The 19,932-nt window shown below is 37.2% G+C and overlaps 2 protein-coding genes across 6 annotated transcripts in view; one reads left to right on the plus strand and one right to left on the minus strand.

Annotated features, from left to right (window-relative positions):
• LOC123879239 (transcription factor CP2-like protein 1) overlaps positions 1–19,932 on the plus strand; it is a 53,466-nt gene that overhangs the window by 28,259 nt on the left and 5,275 nt on the right. For all 5 annotated transcript variants that reach the window (XM_045926861.1, XM_045926862.1, XM_045926863.1 and 2 more), the window contains 4 exons: positions 60–179; positions 611–681; positions 19,362–19,423; positions 19,887–19,932. In XM_045926861.1, coding sequence (XP_045782817.1) covers positions 60–179; positions 611–681; positions 19,362–19,423; positions 19,887–19,932 — 299 coding nt within the window. The remainder of the gene's footprint in view (positions 1–59; positions 180–610; positions 682–19,361; positions 19,424–19,886) is intronic.
• The window catches only part of LOC123879253 (LIM and SH3 domain protein Lasp), a 54,951-nt gene continuing 52,855 nt past the window's right edge, over positions 17,837–19,932 (minus strand). Inside the window, exon 10 of the mRNA XM_045926895.1 lies at positions 17,837–17,855. The gene's annotated coding sequence lies outside the window, so the exon portion shown is untranslated. The remainder of the gene's footprint in view (positions 17,856–19,932) is intronic.

Here is a 19,932-nt window from a genome sequence, read left to right on the forward strand (position 1 = left end):
GACCTATAATATTATACTGCATTCTATATCGATGCTCATTTGCATTGTTTTTTGTTTAGGTGTTCAAACTGAAAGGTGCGGACCGCAAACATAAGCAAGACCGCGAAAAGGTGCTGCGGCGACTGCCCAACGCCCACGAAAAGTACCAACCCGGCTGCGAAGCGACCGTGCTTACCACTGTAAGTACCTACTTAAATTTAGAACTAGCTGATGCCCGCTACTTCGTTCGCATGGTTTTAGATTTGTACAATCCCGTGGGAACGCTTTTATTTTCCGGTATAAAATGTAGCCTATGGCAATATACGAAAAAAGTTTTTTTTTCGTGTACCTTGAGTATGTAATGATGTAATAGATAATGGAACTAATTCTGAGCATGACTAAATTTTAGAGTATTCATATCATCTTCTTACTAATGTAATATGAAAAGGACAGACACAGTTTGACAATTTTTAATTAAATTTAGAGCCGTCAAACCTTTCAATGTAAAATTCATGTTCCGTCCTTTTTTAGCAATATCAAAAAGAAAAAGATGCAGATACTCTAAATTTAGTTTAGAGAACAGAATCGGCGCCAGTACTATTATGTGATTAAATGTAAGTTTTTGTCTCAGTTGTCAAACGACGCATTGCTACCGCCGCCATCGCTGGTCACCGCCTCACCACCGTACTCTCCAGAGATGTGGTAAGTAATTTTTTTTGTATACTAGCTGTGCCCGCGACTTCGTTCGCGTGGAATAGTGACTTTTCGGGCAGCATATACTCTGTACGTTAAAAATGTTCGCCGTGATTCTTTAAATTGACATAACTTTTTTATTTATGAACTGATTGACATGAAATAAACACTAAATGTTAAGTGAAGCTTACTACAATATATAAGTGAAAACTGTATAAAAATCGAATAAGCCGTTTCTGATATTAGCGTGCACAAACACACAGACAAACAGACAAAAAAAAATTAATTACAATTTCGGGTTCGGCATCGATATAATAACAACCCCTCCTACTTTTTTTTTATATATTTCCATTGTACAGACACCACTTTTCTACAATTTTATTATATGTATAGATTAAAGCAGAATAGCGATAAGTAAGTATCAGGAGCGTTCTATCCATAGGTATATATATTTTTTTCTCTCTCGTCTGGCTTTACAAAGATTAGCCAATGTCAAGTTTGTAGTTATTTACAAGTTAGGGGAACTATATAAGTATGGACTTAGTCTGTGCCCTCGCTCGCCGACATACGCGCGGCACTCCTTTAGAGCTCTTCCCAGTCTTAACAAAAAATCACTCCAAAAAGGCACAGCACGCGCGCCAGCAAGCGCCAACACAGACGAAGTCAAAAACATACTCCCATAGGTACTTATACATACATATAGATTCATGGTAAAATTTTGAATTTCGAATACGTTTTGACGCCTGCTTCTATACAATATTTAGTACTAGAGGATGCCCGCGGCTTCGCCCGCGTGGATTTTGGTTTTTTAAATCCTGTTGGAACTATTCAATTTTCAGTGCATTAATAAATCAGAATGCAATGCAAAGCATTTCAAACTAGACGAGACATGAAGCGTTTTTAATTGAAATACAGCCGGCTGACAGACAGACGGAGAGCGGAGGCTTAGTAATAAGGTTCCATTGGCAGCACCTTTCCACCATCGTACTGCCAGGCATCGTCAAAGTCTGCATCCATACCTAGTCGAAATTCCTCGAACACGTACGAGGCGATTTGCTTCCTCTTTTCTAATCCGAACCGCCAGGATGTGGAACGCCCTTCCGGCATCAGTTTTCCCTTCCACCTATACAGTATAATTAGTATATAATGACGACACGTACCCATGCTACTTTGATCTGATAAACACAATGCTGAAGTATAATGACGAAATAAAATTATAAAAATTTCCATACAAAATTAAAACAAAAATTATGTCAAAGTTTTCATGACCCTAACGTGCCCTAACTCACTGAGATCGTTGGCCATCTTCAGATAGGCCGAGGCCAACGATCTCAGTGAGTTAGGGCACATTAGGGCCATGAAAACTTGGTCATAAAAAAATTTTAAAATTTTGTATGGAAATTTTTATAATTTTATTTCGTCATTTTACTTCAGCATTGTATTTAACAGATCAAAGTAGCATGGGTACGGTTCGTCATTATAAGTATACTAATTACCAAACACCCTGTATATATGGGTACCTTCAAGTCAAGAGTGAATAGGCAACTTCTAGGCAAGCGCGCTCCATCTTAGGCTGCATCATCACATGCTAGCAGGTCTGATTGCAGCCAAGCGCTAGTCTATATAATTAAAAAAAAAAGCTTCGGGTACGGAACCCTAAAAACGTCCATGTTGATTCCAATGTTTCTAGAACCATCAATTTAGACTCCACGTTGGAATGAAAAATTAGCGCATTATTAAATCAGAATGCAATGCAAAGCAGTTCAAACTAGACATGAAACGCTATCGTGTTTCAACTTTTAAGAGGAGTCTCTCCGTCACTCGCTTCATACAAACGTAGTTCCAATTTCATTTGAATATTAAGCAACCAAAGTCCATGAAATTTTGCAGACATATTCTAGAAACTAATATCTATGTCTGTGGTTTTCCAGATTTCTGTTAAAATATTCGGTTTCAAAGTTACGCGGTCTTAAAAATTTACATACAAATGTTTGAGCCCCTGTAATTTTATAACTACATATTTTTAGAAAAATCTAAAACACCACAGACACAGATATTTCACAGTTTCTAGAATAAGTCTGCAAAATTTCATGGACTTTGGTTGCTTAATATTCAAATGAAATTGGAACTACGTTTGTATGAAGCGAGTGACGGAGAGACCCCTCTTAATTGGCGGACTAGATGCGATTGAAAGGGAGTGGGTGACATCAATTGTATACTCAGAGTCAAGGGAGGTCAGTTGCCGTAGAAACTATTATGAAAAACCGGCCAAGTGCGAGTCGGTCCTCGCTCTTTTAGGGTTTCGTACATAAATATTAACATCATATTTTGAGTGTATGAAATACTTATTTCATTTCCGAACTAGAATATCGCAATAAACCATGAAAGTAAAACCCAAAAAATGTTCGTTTGTTTTGCAAACTATTTTATAAATCGTTGTTTTCAGTATTTGTTGTTTAAATACAGTATACGGTGCATAGTACACCGAAATTTCATATTCCTAACTAGTTTAGTTTTTGAGATAAGCCCCTGTCACAATAATAATGGTCTAAAACTGACAACCTTGATGCCCCGATAGCGCAACGGTTGAAGAGCAGACTGAATTCCGAAAGGTCGCCGGTTCAAACCCCACCCGTTACACTATTGCACGATGTCGTACCCATTCCTAGCACAAACTTAACGCTTAGTTGGAGGGGAAAGGGTATTAGTCAAGATTAGCATGGCTAATCAGGACTAATACTCCCACGATATTAGCCATGATCAGCATGGCTAATCATGGTTAATATTCTTCAAAAAAACTTTGATGGCCCCCCATTTCCTTCTTTTTTAAAATAAAAAAATATACTTGTACTCTACTCAATGAGCTCTAAACAATGATACCCACATGTTAGGATAAGAAAAAAATATTTTTTTCCGGCTTATGTAGGCCCCCCTGAAAAATTTAATTCTTCTAATTCAATATTTGGATTTGGATTAACAGACATTGACCCAAACATAAATACATATAAACATATATCCACGCAGATAAAGTCGCGGGTATCATTTAGTTTGCAACATAGTAAATAGTAAATACCATCGCATGCCAAATATTCAAATAGAATACAAATCCTTGGCACAATATTTTATCATTTGAAAGTGTATTGTTTATAAAACAATGCTATTTACAGGTATTCTTGATTGTATCTAGACTATATGAGTTTAGATATCTACTATAAATAGTAGGTATATCATGATAAAAGTGAAAACGAGGTCATTCAGGCTCAGCTTCGATCATTAAAATGATTGATTGTCAAAAACAAAATCGGAAACTATTTGTACCAGAAAATTGTAATAATAAAGAGAACAAGTGTAAATTAAAAATTTATAACACCCCCGACAAGTGTAGGTTACAATAACTAGAATGGAGCTGATTTTCTTCAATTATAGCTAAGAACACTCTCGATCAAGCCACCTTTGAAACAAAAAAAAAACTAAATTAAAATCGGTTAATTAGTTTAGGAGTTACGATACCACAGACAGATACACAGATACACACCTCAAACTTATAACACCCCTCTTTTTGGGTCGGGGGTTAAAAAGAAAGAAAAAGTGGTCAGGGAAGCACGTATCTCTATTGTAGAACAGATCTCTATCATTTATTATGAGTTTTACATGAAATGATTTTTGGATTTTTTCTTTTTTTAGGGTTTCGTACCTCAAGAGAAAAAGGGACCCTTATAGGATTACTTCGTTGTCTGTCCGTCTGTCGTGTCTGTCATAAAACCTATACTTAAAACAGGTACTTCTCATTGACCTAGAATCATGAAATTTGGCAGATAGGTCTTATAGCACATGTAAAGGAAAAAAATTTGAAACCGTGTTTTTTTGTGGTTACATCACAAAAAAAATTAAAATGTTGAACAAACGTGAACAAATAATAATATAATTAGTGTTTTCAATTTTCAAAGTAAGATAACTATACCAAATGAGGTATCATAATATTATGAAAGGGATTTACCTGTACATTCTAAAATAGAGTTTTATTAATTTTATTTTTATTAAATTTCAGAGTATTCGCATCTTTTTCTTACCAATGTAATAAGAAAAGGACAGACTAACTTAATTTAATTTAGAAATGTCAAACTTTGTGACTTTAGGTGTCAGTCTTGAGCGTAGTGCTAACTGTAGAGTACCTAGCACTAAAAGCCTTTAGTTTAAAAAAAATCCGTCCTTTTTTAGCAATATTAGAAGGACAAAGATGCAGATACTCTAAATTTAGTTTAGAGAAGAACATCAGAAGTGAAACCAGTTTCAGCCAGAGCTAAATTTTCCAACAAGTGTAAATTAAAAATTTATAACACCCCCGACAAGTGAAGGTTACAGTAACTAGAAAAGAGCTGATAACTTTCAAACGGCTGAACCGATTTTCTTGGATTATAGCTAAGAACACTCTCGATCAAGCCACCTTTCAAACAAAAAAAAACTTAATTAAAATCGGTTCATTAGTTTAGGCCCTACGGTGCCACAGACAGATACACAGTTACACACGTCAAACCTATAACACCCTTCTTTTTGGGTCGGGGGTTAAAAATAGATCACAATACGTCGTATTGTCAATTTGTCAAAGGCTGTTATTCTCGTTGTAAGGATACATTACCATATATTATTGTTCAATTGGATTCTTGTTATTCAATTGCCATGCCCATTTCGTGATATTGAACTACACGGATGAGAAAACGAAACATAAAGCAATGTACTCCTAATACAGAAGACTAGGTTTGCTTCGTTTGCGCATTCATCTGTTCCCTCGTATCTCCGAAACGAAATATCTGCAGATCATGCCTTGGGTGTGCAGAGATTTCAATGCGTTATCGGCTAAAGGCGTCAATTCTGATGTTGTTCTTTTTAATTTAATTGCCATCAGAATAAGTCTTAGTAATTAGATTGTGGTCTGTGCAGCAATAATACCAATACAACAGTAATCTGTTAATGTTGAAAATTTGATTAATCGTTAAATTTTCAGTTTCAGTTGTTATTCTGTTATCCTACTTAAATAAACTTGGTTTTCGAATAGGTTGTTTGGATTTTTTAAACAATATTTGCCATGGTAGTCATTACTAATATTCCCGTTTCCCCTCCAACTAAGCGTAAAGCTGTGATAGGAATCTGTACGACAATTGTGCAACGGGTGGGATTTGAAACGTCGACTTTTCGGAGGCTCTAAAATGAAAAAAAATGTACAGACTGTTGTTCTTAGTTGGTAAATAAAATAAAATCACTTCACTAATCAAAAAATCGGTATCTATCTATCTATATAATATCCCCGTTTAAATAAGGTTACATCACTACAAGTTTCAAGAATTCAATGCATCATCGGTCTTGTTGTGATGAGCCTAAATTGACGTACTGTTGTTCAATTGGGCTCTATTACGCACTAAAATGGCTCATGAAAAATGCGACGATTTTTTTAACCCTCAACCCAAAAAGAGGGCTGTTATAAGTTTGACGTGTGTATCTGTGTATCCGTCTGTGGCATCGTAGCTCCTAAAGTAATGAACCGATTTTAATTTAGTTTTTTTTTGTTTGAAAGGTGGCTTGATCGAGAGTGTTCTTAGCTATAATCCAAGAAAATCGGTTCAGCCGTTTGAAAGTTATCAGCTATTTTCTAGTTACTGTAACCTTCACTTGTCGGGGGTGTTATAAATTTTTAATTTACACTTGTTATAATAATAGTGATGGCCAAAAAAACAAATCATACAATAAAAATAAAAGTCCTGGCTCATTTACGTCCAGTCTAAACCCTTGCAAAGCTAAAATTTTGGCAGAAATTCCATGTATCCAATTTGTATAAAGGCTTCGATTTTGACTTTAACGTAAACAAGGAATAACGCCGTATTTTTTGAAATTCCCACGGGAGCCAAGCCATAAACGATCGTAATAAAATTAAAATTACTTCACTAGCCAAAAAACCGATATGAATATTTTGAGTATCGATCGATATTACCACCGTTTTAATTAAACTACATCACTACAAGTTTCAAAAATAGAACTCAAAGCATCATCCATCTCATTGGTCGAGCCCACTTATTGTTATACATAATAATTCAATGGACAAGCCCTGTGAACCCAAATTAACATAGTCCGGTGCTCAATTGCGTTCTATTACGCGCTAGGTATATTACGAGCATAAATGGTGAATATGAGAAATGCGACTTTATTTTTATCTAATGGGTCAAATCAAATAAAAATCGGTACTTTTTTACAAGTACATTATACAATCTGCTTTCCGAACCAGTGCTGGTTTGGTCTTGAATCTTGATAGAAAGAGCCAGTGTAGGCAACCATGAAATAAATATTTTGACATCAGTTTTTTTTTTCATTTTTACAGAATTGTTTTTGAAAAAAATAAAATTGATGTACTTAAATAAATTATTGTTGTTTTTTTTTAAACTTAATCCACGCTAATGAATCTGCGGGTATCATCGGGTTTTAAGAAAACGGCTCATGAGTTTATTTTATTCCATCTTTATTCTTTACATGGATGATTTGTTCAACCGCCGAGTTTCTTGCTGGTTCTTCTCGGTAGGAAAGGCATTCCGAACCAGTGGTAGATGCTTTTGACGATTCAAAAGTACTTGTAAGTATAAGTCTAATTGAAAAATTGAAAATATTGAATTTCAAAAGTGCAAACTTTGTTCATACAAACGTACCATTTTCGTTCCCGTTTTCGCAATGGGCGCCGCTTCTATATTTAGCACTGTCTCAGTTTATTAATACCGGCTTCCTTCCCAAAGAGATTCGAACCTGTTTAGTTCGGTTTCGCGGATGCTGCGGATTATTTATCGAGATGAATAAGATTTGCATGTGCATGCGCTTTGATTGTAAAATTAGTTTTAACTAGTTAAATTCTATTTTTAACCGACTTCCAAAAAAGGAGGAGGTTCTCAATTCGTCGGAATCTTTTTTTTTTATTTTTTTTTTTATTTTTTATGTATGTTCCCCGATTACTCAAAGACCCCTGGACCGATTTGGAAAATTTTTTTTTTGTTTGAAAGGGTATACTATGCAGGTGGTCCCATATAAATTTGGTGAAGATCTGATGAATATCTTCGGAGATGGAGAACAGAACTCCTCAATAGATAGGAGCAAATTGCTCGCGATCAGTGCAATAGCTTAGTAAACAGTAGGGTTTTAACTGGGCATAGCATATTATAGTACAGTGGGGCCACTAAAAATTGTAAAAAAAAAATTTTCAAAAGAAAAATAAAACCGACTTCAAAAACCACAAACACTAAAAAGTAAAAAATAACTTTTATTTAGCTACACATGTAATGTACCTAGGTATGAAGTCGGGCGAGCTTCACTCTTGGATTTCTAATTTTGTTTTAATATGCTCGCTCGACTTCATACCTAGGTACATTACATGTGTAGCTAAATAAAAGTTATTTTTTACTTTTTAGTGTTTGTGGTTTTTGAAGTCGGTTTTATTTTTCTTTTGAAAATTTTTTTGGTATTTTTGTTCGTTGTTTACAATGCCGTCCAAACCAAACCAACCGTAAAACCAATAGTTTAAGAACTATTTGTAAAAATTCTTGTTTGCAGTGTATAATTTTGACTAGTTCAGATGTTTCCATTTGCGTTCGTTAGTTTTAGGGGTCCGTTCCCGAAGGAACGGATGCCTATTTAAGCCTCTGCTGTCCGTCCGTCAGTCCGTCCGTCTGTCTGCCTGTCTGTCAGCGGGCTCTATCTCGTGAACTGTAATATGTAGAGAGTTGAAATTTTTACAAAATGTGTATTTCTCGATGATGATCGGATTAAAATGGTAGATGCAAAACGTATCCGCATTTGTTTCTTTATAATACTGCTAACAAAAGGACGGGAAGTTAACTTTAAATTAGACTTTGTCTTGCTATTCTAGAAATATAAACATTATGCTCAAAACTGGCACGTAAAGTCGCCAGTCTTATCTGTACTAATCCATACTAATATTATAAATACGAAAGTGGGTCTGTCTGTCTGTCTGTCTGCTAGCTTTTCACGGCCCAACAGATTAACCAATTTTGATGTAATCACGGGGACGAACATGGGAGACTTTTTATCCCGGAAAATTAAAGAGTTCCCACGGGATACTGGAAGGCTCATCCGCTTTGCCAATATAAACAAAATTTAGTATAGAAAGTAAGTAACTTGCGTCCCGTAAATTGACATGAGCAACTTTTTATCCCGGTAAAGCAAATAGTTCCCACGGGATTTAAAAAAACCTAAATCCACGCGGACGAAGTCGCGGGCATCATCTAGATACATTTATAAGAAAAAGAAATAAATAATTAGTTGCCACCAGAATAAGTACTATTGCCTATCTTCTCTTTACCAGCGAACAGAGGCAGAGACGAAAACGTTCCGAGTCGAAATTGTAGTCGTAACTGGCTAGAACCAATTATTTTCGGTCTTCGGCGTTTCGCCTTCACACTCCCCTCTATCGCTCGTTAATTTGTACTTGACACGACGCAAGTGCTTTCAATTATGTGCTACCACAACAATGGTGGTATGTGGCGAAGCCCAAAGGAGGGTTATATTATGTTTATTTACCATGAGGTTACCTACCTACCTAGAATTGCCAGTTGCGCCATATTTTACGGGTTACCCCGTATTCCAGAGTATGATAAACAGAAACCCATACTTGCGAAAGCTCCCGTATATTTTACAAGTTCAGCTGGAGCTGCCTGGCGAAACCAAACCCTGACGTTATGTCCAGTAGAAAGAATATTTTCCTTGTGCGGCAATGTGTGGACCAACACCCGTGTAGCCGAAACCAACTCAATATTGATATTGTGAAGGCGGAATTACAAGTTAAATATCATTTTAAGTTAACATACAAAGATTTTTATACATTTGTGTCAAAAAATGAAGAGCTTTTAAGCAATAATTATTTTTAAAAATGTGTACAATCTACATTATTATGTAAAAAACAGTCAAAAAATCTAGAACCCGTATTTTTTATGCTGGTGATCCGTAAATCAAGAAGTGGTAGGTGGCAACCCTGCCTAAATACATACCTACCTGACTTTAGTTATTTCCTTCGATAATACCAACACAGGTATCTAATAATAATTTTCCTTTAGGTACAACTGTAATATGAACAAGACGATAAGATTTGATTACGTACGCATAAGTAATTGCTATTTATAGACGCAAAAACTACGCATTTCAAAATGAATTTTATAAATGCGCAGATTTTCGTAGTGACCCTGAAATAGTTGTTATCAGCTTAAAATCTTTTCCAACTTCACTACATGCCATTTTTGTAATGATAAAAAAATTAGTGCTTATTTTTACCTAAAGCATTATTTTTTAAGGAAACATACTTAAGTTTCTAGTTTTTTTGGAATATGTTTAAATACTAATACTATAAATGCAAAAGTGTGTCTGTCTGTCTGTCTGCTACTTTTTCACGGCCCAACAGTTTAACTGATTCTAACGAAAGGTACAGGGTTAGCTTATATCCCGGGGATGGACATAGGCTACTTTTTATCCTGGAAAATCAAAGAGTTCCCACAGGATTCCCAAAAACCCATCCGCTTAACCGATTTGTATGAAAGGTACCTATCTCGGTATTGTGTCTTTGTAATTGACATAGGCAACTTTTTAGCCTGGAAAATCAAACAGTTCCCACGGGATCTTCAAAAAAATATCGAAATCCTGAAGAATTTAGATTTTCCACCGAGACAAAATCGCGGGGAAAAGCTAGTGAAACAACACAATAGCTCAGAATAATAATAATTAATAATAATGATACTACGTGTAGAGGCACCAGCGAGTAATCACTTTAGAGGCTACGCGTGCAACGACGTAGCGTAATTCGTTAGTTGCCTCTAGCCCGTTGTATCATGTTGACGTTTACAAATTGTAACTTAAAATTGTGAATTATAATATATATATTTTTTAGTGTTCATTTCTTTTGTTTTTCTTTCTACCCTGGTAGAGAACACGGCGCTATATATACATCAAATATCTGTACAAATATACCTGTACATTGGTGACTCGGACTTTGAACTACCAGGGTAGCGCGTGTTAATTTTCTTAATTAAAATAAAGTAAAGTAACGTAAGCTAGGGCAACTCAAATTAACACGTGTAAGGAAGTGAAAAACTAAAAAACTTTAAAAATGGCGCAACCTACGACAGTAGTGATGGATGAAGACACGCATCTAGCGTCGATATCTATCACGTCGAAGATCCCGGAGTTTTGGACCGACCAACCTAGAGTCTGGTTTATCCAGCTGGAGGCAATACTGGCACCACAAAAACAAGGAGACGCATCCAAGTACAATATAGTGGTATCCAAGCTGGGTAAGGATGTCATTCAACAGGTGACGGACATCCTGATCAATCCTCCGGAGGTGCGTAAGTACGAGGTACTTAAAGAAAGGTTGCTGAACATATATGAAGAGTCGGAGAACCGCCAAATACAGAAGCTCATCGGGGAGATGGAACTGGGTGATCAGAAACCCAGCCACCTCCTCCGAAAGATGCAAGATCTGGCCAGGGGTAAAATTAATAATGAGACCCTAAGCGTTTTATGGCAGAATCTGCTACCAGCAGCAGCACGAGGCGTTCTGGCTGCGACAGAAGCCAAAGATCTAGATAGACTAGCCGTGATTGCTGACAAAGTAATGGAAACTATGAAGTCCCAACCGATAGCAGAAGTGGCAGTTAAGGAGGCGGTACCCGGAAATTCGTCGATGGCAGCTGAAATAGCCAGGATCCATGCGAGGTTGGACCAGCTGGACAGGTCCAGACACAGTTGGAGAGGTAGGCGAGGTCGCGGAAGGTTCCGTGGTCGTTCGCGTTCCCGAGGACGAGAGGACAGCAGGTCCAGACGTACCCCGGATAGCCCGGACTGGCTCTGCGTGCATCATTTTAAATATAGGCAGAGAGCTAATCGCTGCGAACAGCCGTGCACCTGGAATAAGCAGGAAAACTAGTGAAGATGCAGGTGGAACCGGTGGGTACCTGCGTCGAATTAGGGAACCACCGTTTATGTGTTACGGATAAAGACAATGGCATACGTTATTTAATAGACACAGGTGCGAACATTTCAGTGTTGCCTAAAAGTTATAAATCAGTGTGTGATAGTGCAATGAATAATAAATACAAACTTTATGCCGCGAATGGTAGTGAAATACAAACTTTCGGAACAAAGACTCTAGTGTTAAATTTAAGATTGCGTCGTGCGTTTAAGTGGACTTTTGTAATAGCCGACGTTAAACAACCCATTTTAGGAGCGGATTTTTTAGCTAAGTATAATTTGTTAGTAGACTTAAGAAACAGACGATTGTTAGATCAGGAGACTAACATGTATGTAATTTCCACTATAGTAAACTCGGAGCATTCATCTATTTTTACTATAGCCGAGTCGCATCCATGTTATTCTCTTCTAAGTAGGTTTCCGGAATTGACAATGCCAGCGACGTTCAAAGAACCACCACGTCACAGCGTAAGACACCACATCGAGACTTCAGGACCTCCGGTGCATGCGCGCCCAAGGCCGCTGCCGCCGGACCGATTTAAAAAGGTAAGAGAAGAATTTCGCCTTATGCAGGAAATGGGTATTTGCCGCCCGTCAAAGAGTGCGTGGGCGAGTCCTCTACACGTTGTACCTAAAAAAGATGGTAATATAAGGCCGTGTGGAGACTATAGAGCGCTGAATGCAATTACGAAGCCTGATAGATACCCAATTCCTCACATAAAGGATTTTACGTTTATTTTAGCCGATAAGAAAGTATTTAGCAGGATTGATATTAACCGAGCGTATCACTTTATTCCGATAGCAGAGGATGACGTGGAGAAAACAGCTATCATTACACCTTTTGGTTTGTTTGAATGGCCATGTATGTCTTTCGGTTTAAGAAACGCAGCACAAACATTTCAACGTTTCATGAATAATTATGTTTTACAGGATTTAGAGGCAAATTTTCAGCAAAATAACCCGGATTGCGCGAATTATAAAACTGAATTTGTTTTTTCATATTTAGATGATTTAATAATAGCTAGCGAAAATAGTTCGCTCCACGAAAAACATTTAGAGACCGTTTTTGAAAGATTACAACAAGTTGGACTAACTATTAATTTAGCAAAGTGTGCATTTTCGCAGGATAAAGTTGAGTTTTTGGGTCATGAGGTCTCAGCCAGTGGCTTAAGGCCGTTGCCAAGCAAGGTCCAAGCCATTGTAGACTTTCCCAGACCGAAAACGGTAGAGGAACTTCGTAGATTTCTGGGCATGGTAAATTTCTATAGAAGTCATTTGCGTCAGGCAGCCGAATATCAAGCTGAATTAAATAAGTATCTTCACGGAGCAAAGAAACGTGACAAAAGTAGTATAGTGTGGACAGAAAGTGCTGTTCAAGCTTTCGAACAATGCAAGTTGAATTTACAGAACGCTGCTTTGTTAGCGTATCCGATAACAAGTCAAGTGCTTGCTATAATGGCAGACGCGTCAAATACTTGCGTTGGAGGCACATTGCAACAAAGAGTAAATAACGAGTGGGTTCCGTTAGGTTATTTTTCAAAAAAATTGACTGACACGCAACAAAAGTACAGTACCTACGATAGGGAGTTACTTTCGCTTTATTTGTCAGTGCAATATTTTAGGAACATGTTCGAAGGTAGAGATCTCGTTTTGTATACAGATCATAAGCCGTTAACGTTTGCGTTTAAAAAGCTAAGTAGTAGTAAAGAAACGCCGCGAAGGACCCGTCAGTTATTATTTATTAGTGAGTTCACGACGGATATACGCTATACAAAAGGCGAAGAGAATGCGCCCGCGGACGCGTTATCGCGCGTTGAAACAATTTCGTGCCCGTCTATACTTGACTTCACAGAAGTGGCTATTGCGCAAGCGAACGACAAAGAGCTCACAGAATTGCTAGGAACAAAAAACGGTAATACGAGACTAATAAAAATTGACTTGCCGAGTGTAAATAAGCCCATTGTTTGTAACTTGCGAGGCGATAAAGCTAGGCCTTACTTACCAAAACAGTTTAGGCGTATCGCATACGAAGCAATACATAACATCAGCCATCCTGGCATTAGAACAACAAGGAAAATGGTAACTAATAATTATTTTTGGCCTGGGATGAATAAAGATATAGGTATTTGGGCTAGGTCGTGCATAGAATGTCAAAAAGCAAAGGTTCACAGACACACTATGTCACCTTTAGGGCAATTTGCAAAAGTAGATAGAATGTGTCATTTACACATTGACATTACAGGTCCATTCACTATTTCAGAGGAAGGCTACAGGTATTGTCTTACAATGATAGATAGAGAAACGGGTTGGCCGGAAGCATTTCCAATTAAAGATATTTGTGCGAAGACAGTAGCCAAACTCGTGTATGAAGGATGGATTACTAGACATGGGTGTTTTATTAATTTGAGTTCAGATCAAGGAAAGCAATTTGAAAGCAGTCTCTTTAGACAGTTAATGAAATATTTAGGGGTTCATAAGTTTAGGACGACACCGTACCATCCACAAAGTAATGGCATGATCGAACGATGGCATCGTAGTTTTAAGGCCGCCTTAATGGCGAGATTAAAGGACAATAGATCGTGGGTTGAAGAAATGCACACCATTATGATGGGACTACGTGCAGCACCACGCAGTGACACAGGGGTAAGTGCCGCGGAATTAACCTTTGGGCGAACTCTGAGGCTCCCTGGAGAATTTTTCGAACCATCGGATAGTAAGATAACGGACGGTGAGGAGTACCTAAAGCAGTTGAAACAGGTAATTAGTAATTTAAGACCGAAACCCGAGACACACAGAGACTCTCGGACTATTTTTGTACACCCTGCCTTAAAAGACTGTAAAAAAGTTTTTGTTAGAAACGATGTAATGCGTAAGTGTCTACAACCACCGTATGACGGTCCCTATGACGTCATAAAGCGGTTGGAAAAAGCATACTTAGTACAGTTACCCAATAGACAAGCCCTTATTTCTATTGACAGGTTGAAACCGGCTTTTGTCCTGGATATCGAAAATCCACGACAGACGCCGGATGAAACGACATGTAAGAAAAAATGTAGATTTAGTGACGATGATGTTTTGCCGACTCATACAATCCGTACTACTCGGAGTGGGAGAGTCAGCAAAACGCCCGTTAGGTATCAGTAGAATAATTTGAGTATCAACTAGCAATTAAGCAATAAGTATTACGAAATAAGTATTGTAAAATGGCCCCGATCCGCATATATTATTTTTTATTTTTATTCATGTATTATTTTTTATTAGAAGTCATAACTAAACCTTATTATTGAGAGTGTTAGAGTGGTTGACGATTGTTATAGTTTATTGGATAGTGTGTAAATGTAAAATGTAATGTAACCAACATTCGAAGTGTTGAGTGCAACGTAGGCTGGATGGCGCGGGCATAGCAACAATTGTAAGTGGACTTGCCACAGCGACCCCGTCGCCACCCGCTCAAGTTGTAGTGACCTCATCTCAAGTATGATGTGTTAAGAGATGTACCATGCATCGAATCAAAGGAACACTTTAACTGGGTGACGTGTTTAAATTATGATTTGTTGGGTAAGCGGATCGGAAACATTGCTAGGGTTGTCGAAAAATAAAGAACGAATATTGTGAAATAAAATTAAGGTTGCGGAAATTTGTATTTGTTTAATTTTTATTAAGATAAAAATTTGGGGTGGTGTGATGTAGAGGCACCAGCGAGTAATCACTTTAGAGGCTACGCGTGCAACGACGTAGCGTAATTCGTTAGTTGCCTCTAGCCCGTTGTATCATGTTGACGTTTACAAATTGTAACTTAAAATTGTGAATTATAATATATATATTTTTTAGTGTTCATTTCTTTTGTTTTTCTTTCTACCCTGGTAGAGAACACGGCGCTATATATACATCAAATATCTGTACAAATATACCTGTACACTACGTACAATAGTAACAAACAATTGAAAGTACTGAGGTATCTACGTAATGATTTCATCTGCTTGAACTGTGTGGACAATTCCATTACTTATAATAAGCGTTAGAAATCTTCTTATATCTAGTGCATTTATTTACTCATAGGTATACGTTTGTTATTATTTAACACTCGCTCTCATGATTATTCATGTGTAAAGGAACAGAATAGCTACGATTACGTCTCACCTCGTCTCCGTATTGTCTGAGGTCATGAAGTCTGAAAATTGTTGTCGTAATTTCTAGTGATGCTAGGCGACTGCAAATAAGCTAACATGATCTAAAAGCAAAAACTGGATATCATCAGTTCGTTGCAAATTGACACTCAATCGCCCGAAACGGCACCCATGCAGTCATTGTATCCGGTTCATTGCCGATATGTCTAAACTGTTCCAAAATAATTGTGGTGTAAAACGCTTTCAGTTAAAAATACCAACAAAATCATTTAATTAGTTTATTTATCATTTATATAAATAAACGCAATGCAAAAATATTCTACATTCTATCTATTCTACTCGCCAACAAACTGAGTTGCGGTTTGGTGAGATATATTTTGTAAGGAATTTTTGTATCTGTAAATAAATAAATAAAAAAAAAAATAAAAAAATAAAAAAAAAACGAAAGACCGTAAATCGAATCGATAAAAATGGAGCGTGTCGCATCACTATTTGACCGTGACGTCGCTCGATGCACCAACGCAAGCCGGCCGAGGCTTCCGCGAACCGCTCCGAACCGGTTTTGATCCAATCGACTCGCCTCGCTTCACTCGCAACCAATCAGAGCCCATCACGCTCAGTCGTTTCCCTCCCATCCGCCATCCATGTCCTTTGTTATTTTGACATCTATTTATTTACCGCTGCTCTAATTTTACGGACTTGTACTAAAAGCCTAAAATAAAACTTGAAAAAAACTGTTTTGTGGTGATCTAAAGTTATAAAAGTACCGAAATATTGTGCGAAAGTTGCTTTTTAGTGCGAATAATGTTGGACAAGTGAACTGGAGGACTCCATAACGTTGCTTTCATATAGTCGTATGCTGTTGCGATACCAAATGGTTTATGAAGTGGCTCGGAGACCAGCTATGGTGGTGAACGAGAGAGTGGCGTATCTATTTGGATCTGGAGCGTTTCTATTCTTCAATTTGACGAGACAGGACTATAGCTGACCAGTAATATGCTCGTTCTAGAGCAGAGACTTAGTGCACGGCAGATCAGCCGCGGGGTTTACCTCCGAGCTAGATTAGTCCATGGGTTGGAGACGAATGGTTGGCGGATGAAGTTTTCGCTGCTCAAGACCGAGGTGGAGATCGATGCTGACCCAGATACGTACAGGGAACTTGCTAGAAGACTGCGCGCGGCTAACGTGATTGTCAGGCCGGGGCGAGCTCGATTGACGTAAATATTTACAGTTTTAGACCACTTTATTGTTTGAAAATATTTGTTGATATATTTTCATTTCATTTTATTGATGAGAATGCTGAAGAAAACTTTTATGGTTAGTTATTCTACAATTTCTATGAACCAAATTGTATTCTATTTGTTAAAACACAGAATTCGACTAACTCTGAGTCTTTAAAATTAGTAATTGTGAGAACTTTAAGTCTGATTACTGATATTCAACATAATCAACATACATCTCAAACTGCTGGGTCTAAAAAATTTAGAACTTTGCATGTTGGTTTTCCCTACGATATGTACTTAAACCCAGTAAGAAAGCAAATGCAAGAGATAGATTAAAAATCTAAATACTTAAATCCAGCTGACACTTCAGATTCACTCAGGTATATTGTAAACTATATGAAAATCCTTTTCTACTGAAGGTTTGTGTTTTAGAGAATCTTAATGAATGTCAAAATCAAATTGGACTTCGTCTGTGTTGGTGTTAGCTGGCGGGCGTGCTCTGCCTTTTTGGTGTGTTTTTTTTGTTAAAACTGACTGGAAAGTGCTCTAAGGGGGTGCCGTGCGTATGTCGGCAAGCACCGGCACAGACGGGATCCATACTTGTATAGTTTAATTGTTAGAAATTACTACAAACTTGACATTGGCTAATCTTTGTAAAGCCAGACGAGAGAGAAAAAAAAAAGAATCTTAATATACCTATCTTTTTTAAAACTGGTTTTACATCTCTGTGTTCAAGCCCTTTTGAGCCTACAATACCTATCCCAAGTTTCTGGACACAGTGGTGTGAGCTGTAGCCTGACTTGTCAGTCTGTCAGTTTATCATTTTTTATCTAAATAGTACATAATTATAAAAAAATCTTGTTCTACTAACTGACTCATGAATGCCCAGCTCAAACCCTTGTAAATAGAAAGCTGACATTTTGCACATAGGTTCCCTTTATAATGTAGACAAGAAATAACACAGGATTCCTCTCTATAAACTTGCTTGTTACCCTGCGGCTAAGCCAAAAAGAAGGGTTATGATTTTAGTAGTCTATGTATGTATGTATGTTTGTATTTATATTCTGTGTGTTCCACCGTAGCGCCTAAACTACTGGGCCGATTTTTATGAATGAAGTGTCAATCGATTCGTCGTAAAAATCCAGGTGACATAGGCTACATTTTATATGAAAAAAATTGACCTAACGGATATTACATGAAAAAAAGTGGGGTCCCCAAAATTTTTTTTTGCTATTGCATCGAGTGGGGTGTCAGATGAAAGAGGAGAAAATTCTGAGTTAATAAATATAAATGTACTACAACATTAAAATATACCAAGCGACAGAAAAACAATTTTACTATAATATTTCAGCGTTTATTATGATCCCAGTAGGGTTTTAGTTTTCAACTTTATCTTGTCGGACTGTTGTGTACAGTGGAGCTAAATAGTCACGCAAACATGAAATATTGGCGGAACCAGCTAAAGTGAATGATTATAATGGAGAGGTCACTTTATAATCATGAGTGGCAGGTATTAGCTACATCTCATATCAATATGGCCTCAATTAGTGTATTGTGTACTTATTTTTCATATTTATGTACTATTGGATGATGACTTCGCTCGGGTGGATTAAGGTTTTTGGATTTGGATCATAATAGACTAGTTCTCAAATTTACCAATCTTTTTTGTAAAAAAATTTTTCGCGCTTTTATATTATTACTAGATGATGCCCGCGACTTCGTCTGCGTGGATTTAGTATTTTTAAATCCTGTGGGAACTCTTTGATTTTCCAGGATAAAAAGTTGCTAATGTCAGCTACATGCAAAATGCAAGCTACCTCTGTACCAAATTTCACATAAATTGGTTAAATAGGTGGGCTTTTAAGAATCCAATGGAAATTCTTCGAATTTCCGGGATAAAAAGTAGTCTACTTCCTTCCCCAGGATTTAAACTTACTCTGTATCAAATTTCATCAAAATCGGTTAAACTGTTGAACCGTGAAAAGGTAGCAGACAGATAGACAGACAGACACACTTTCACATTTATAATATTAGTATGGATAACTTGATGCCCGGAATTTCATTAACATTGATTTGAGTGTATAAATATCCCCATGAGAACTCCATTTTGGGATAAAATAGCTATAGGATGCAAGCTATCTCTGAATAGTACCAAGTTTTGACTAAGAAAATGACTGAAAGTGGCCATGGCCGGCATGGTAGACCATGGCCAGACCGTTCTCATTCTGAGAAAAGAACCTTGCTCAGTAGTGAACCAGCAATGGATTGATGATAATGAAAATAAAAGATATAAATATATACTTTTATAGATTCCGATTATTTTTTGTTGCAGTGTTTCTCCAAAGGCTATTCCAAGCCCCGTGTTGCCCAACAAGCCTGTAATATCACAACCTGGTGAGTACCACACAAACATACATATTACTAAAAAAACGGCCAAGTGCGAGTCAGACTCGCGCACCGAGGGTTCCGTACTCAGATATTTTTCTGACATTTTGCATGCTAAATCATAATAGTATGTATAAAAATAAATAATAATCTGTTTTAGAATGTACAGGTAAAGCCCATTCATATGATACCCCACTTGGTATAGTTATCTTACTTTGAAAATTGAAACACATTTTTTTTAACCTGTGATATATGGTTTTCGGATTTATTCCTTTACTTGTGCTATGAGAGCTACCAACCTGCCCTACCCTATAGGTTTTCTTGACTAACACGACAGACGGACAGACAGACAACAAAGTGATCTTATAAGGGTTTTTCCTTTTGAGGCACAGAACCCTAAAAATCTTGAAAAATACTTATACTCCTAAGTAGAAATGCAAATCATTAAGTTATAATTAATTTATGTTTCCAGCGATTCTTGCTTCAAACAACCAGATGAAACCACTATACTGCTCTGA

This window comes from Maniola jurtina, chromosome 27 (assembly GCF_905333055.1).
Source record: "Maniola jurtina chromosome 27, ilManJurt1.1, whole genome shotgun sequence".
Classification (NCBI taxonomy): Eukaryota; Metazoa; Arthropoda; class Insecta; order Lepidoptera; family Nymphalidae; genus Maniola; species Maniola jurtina.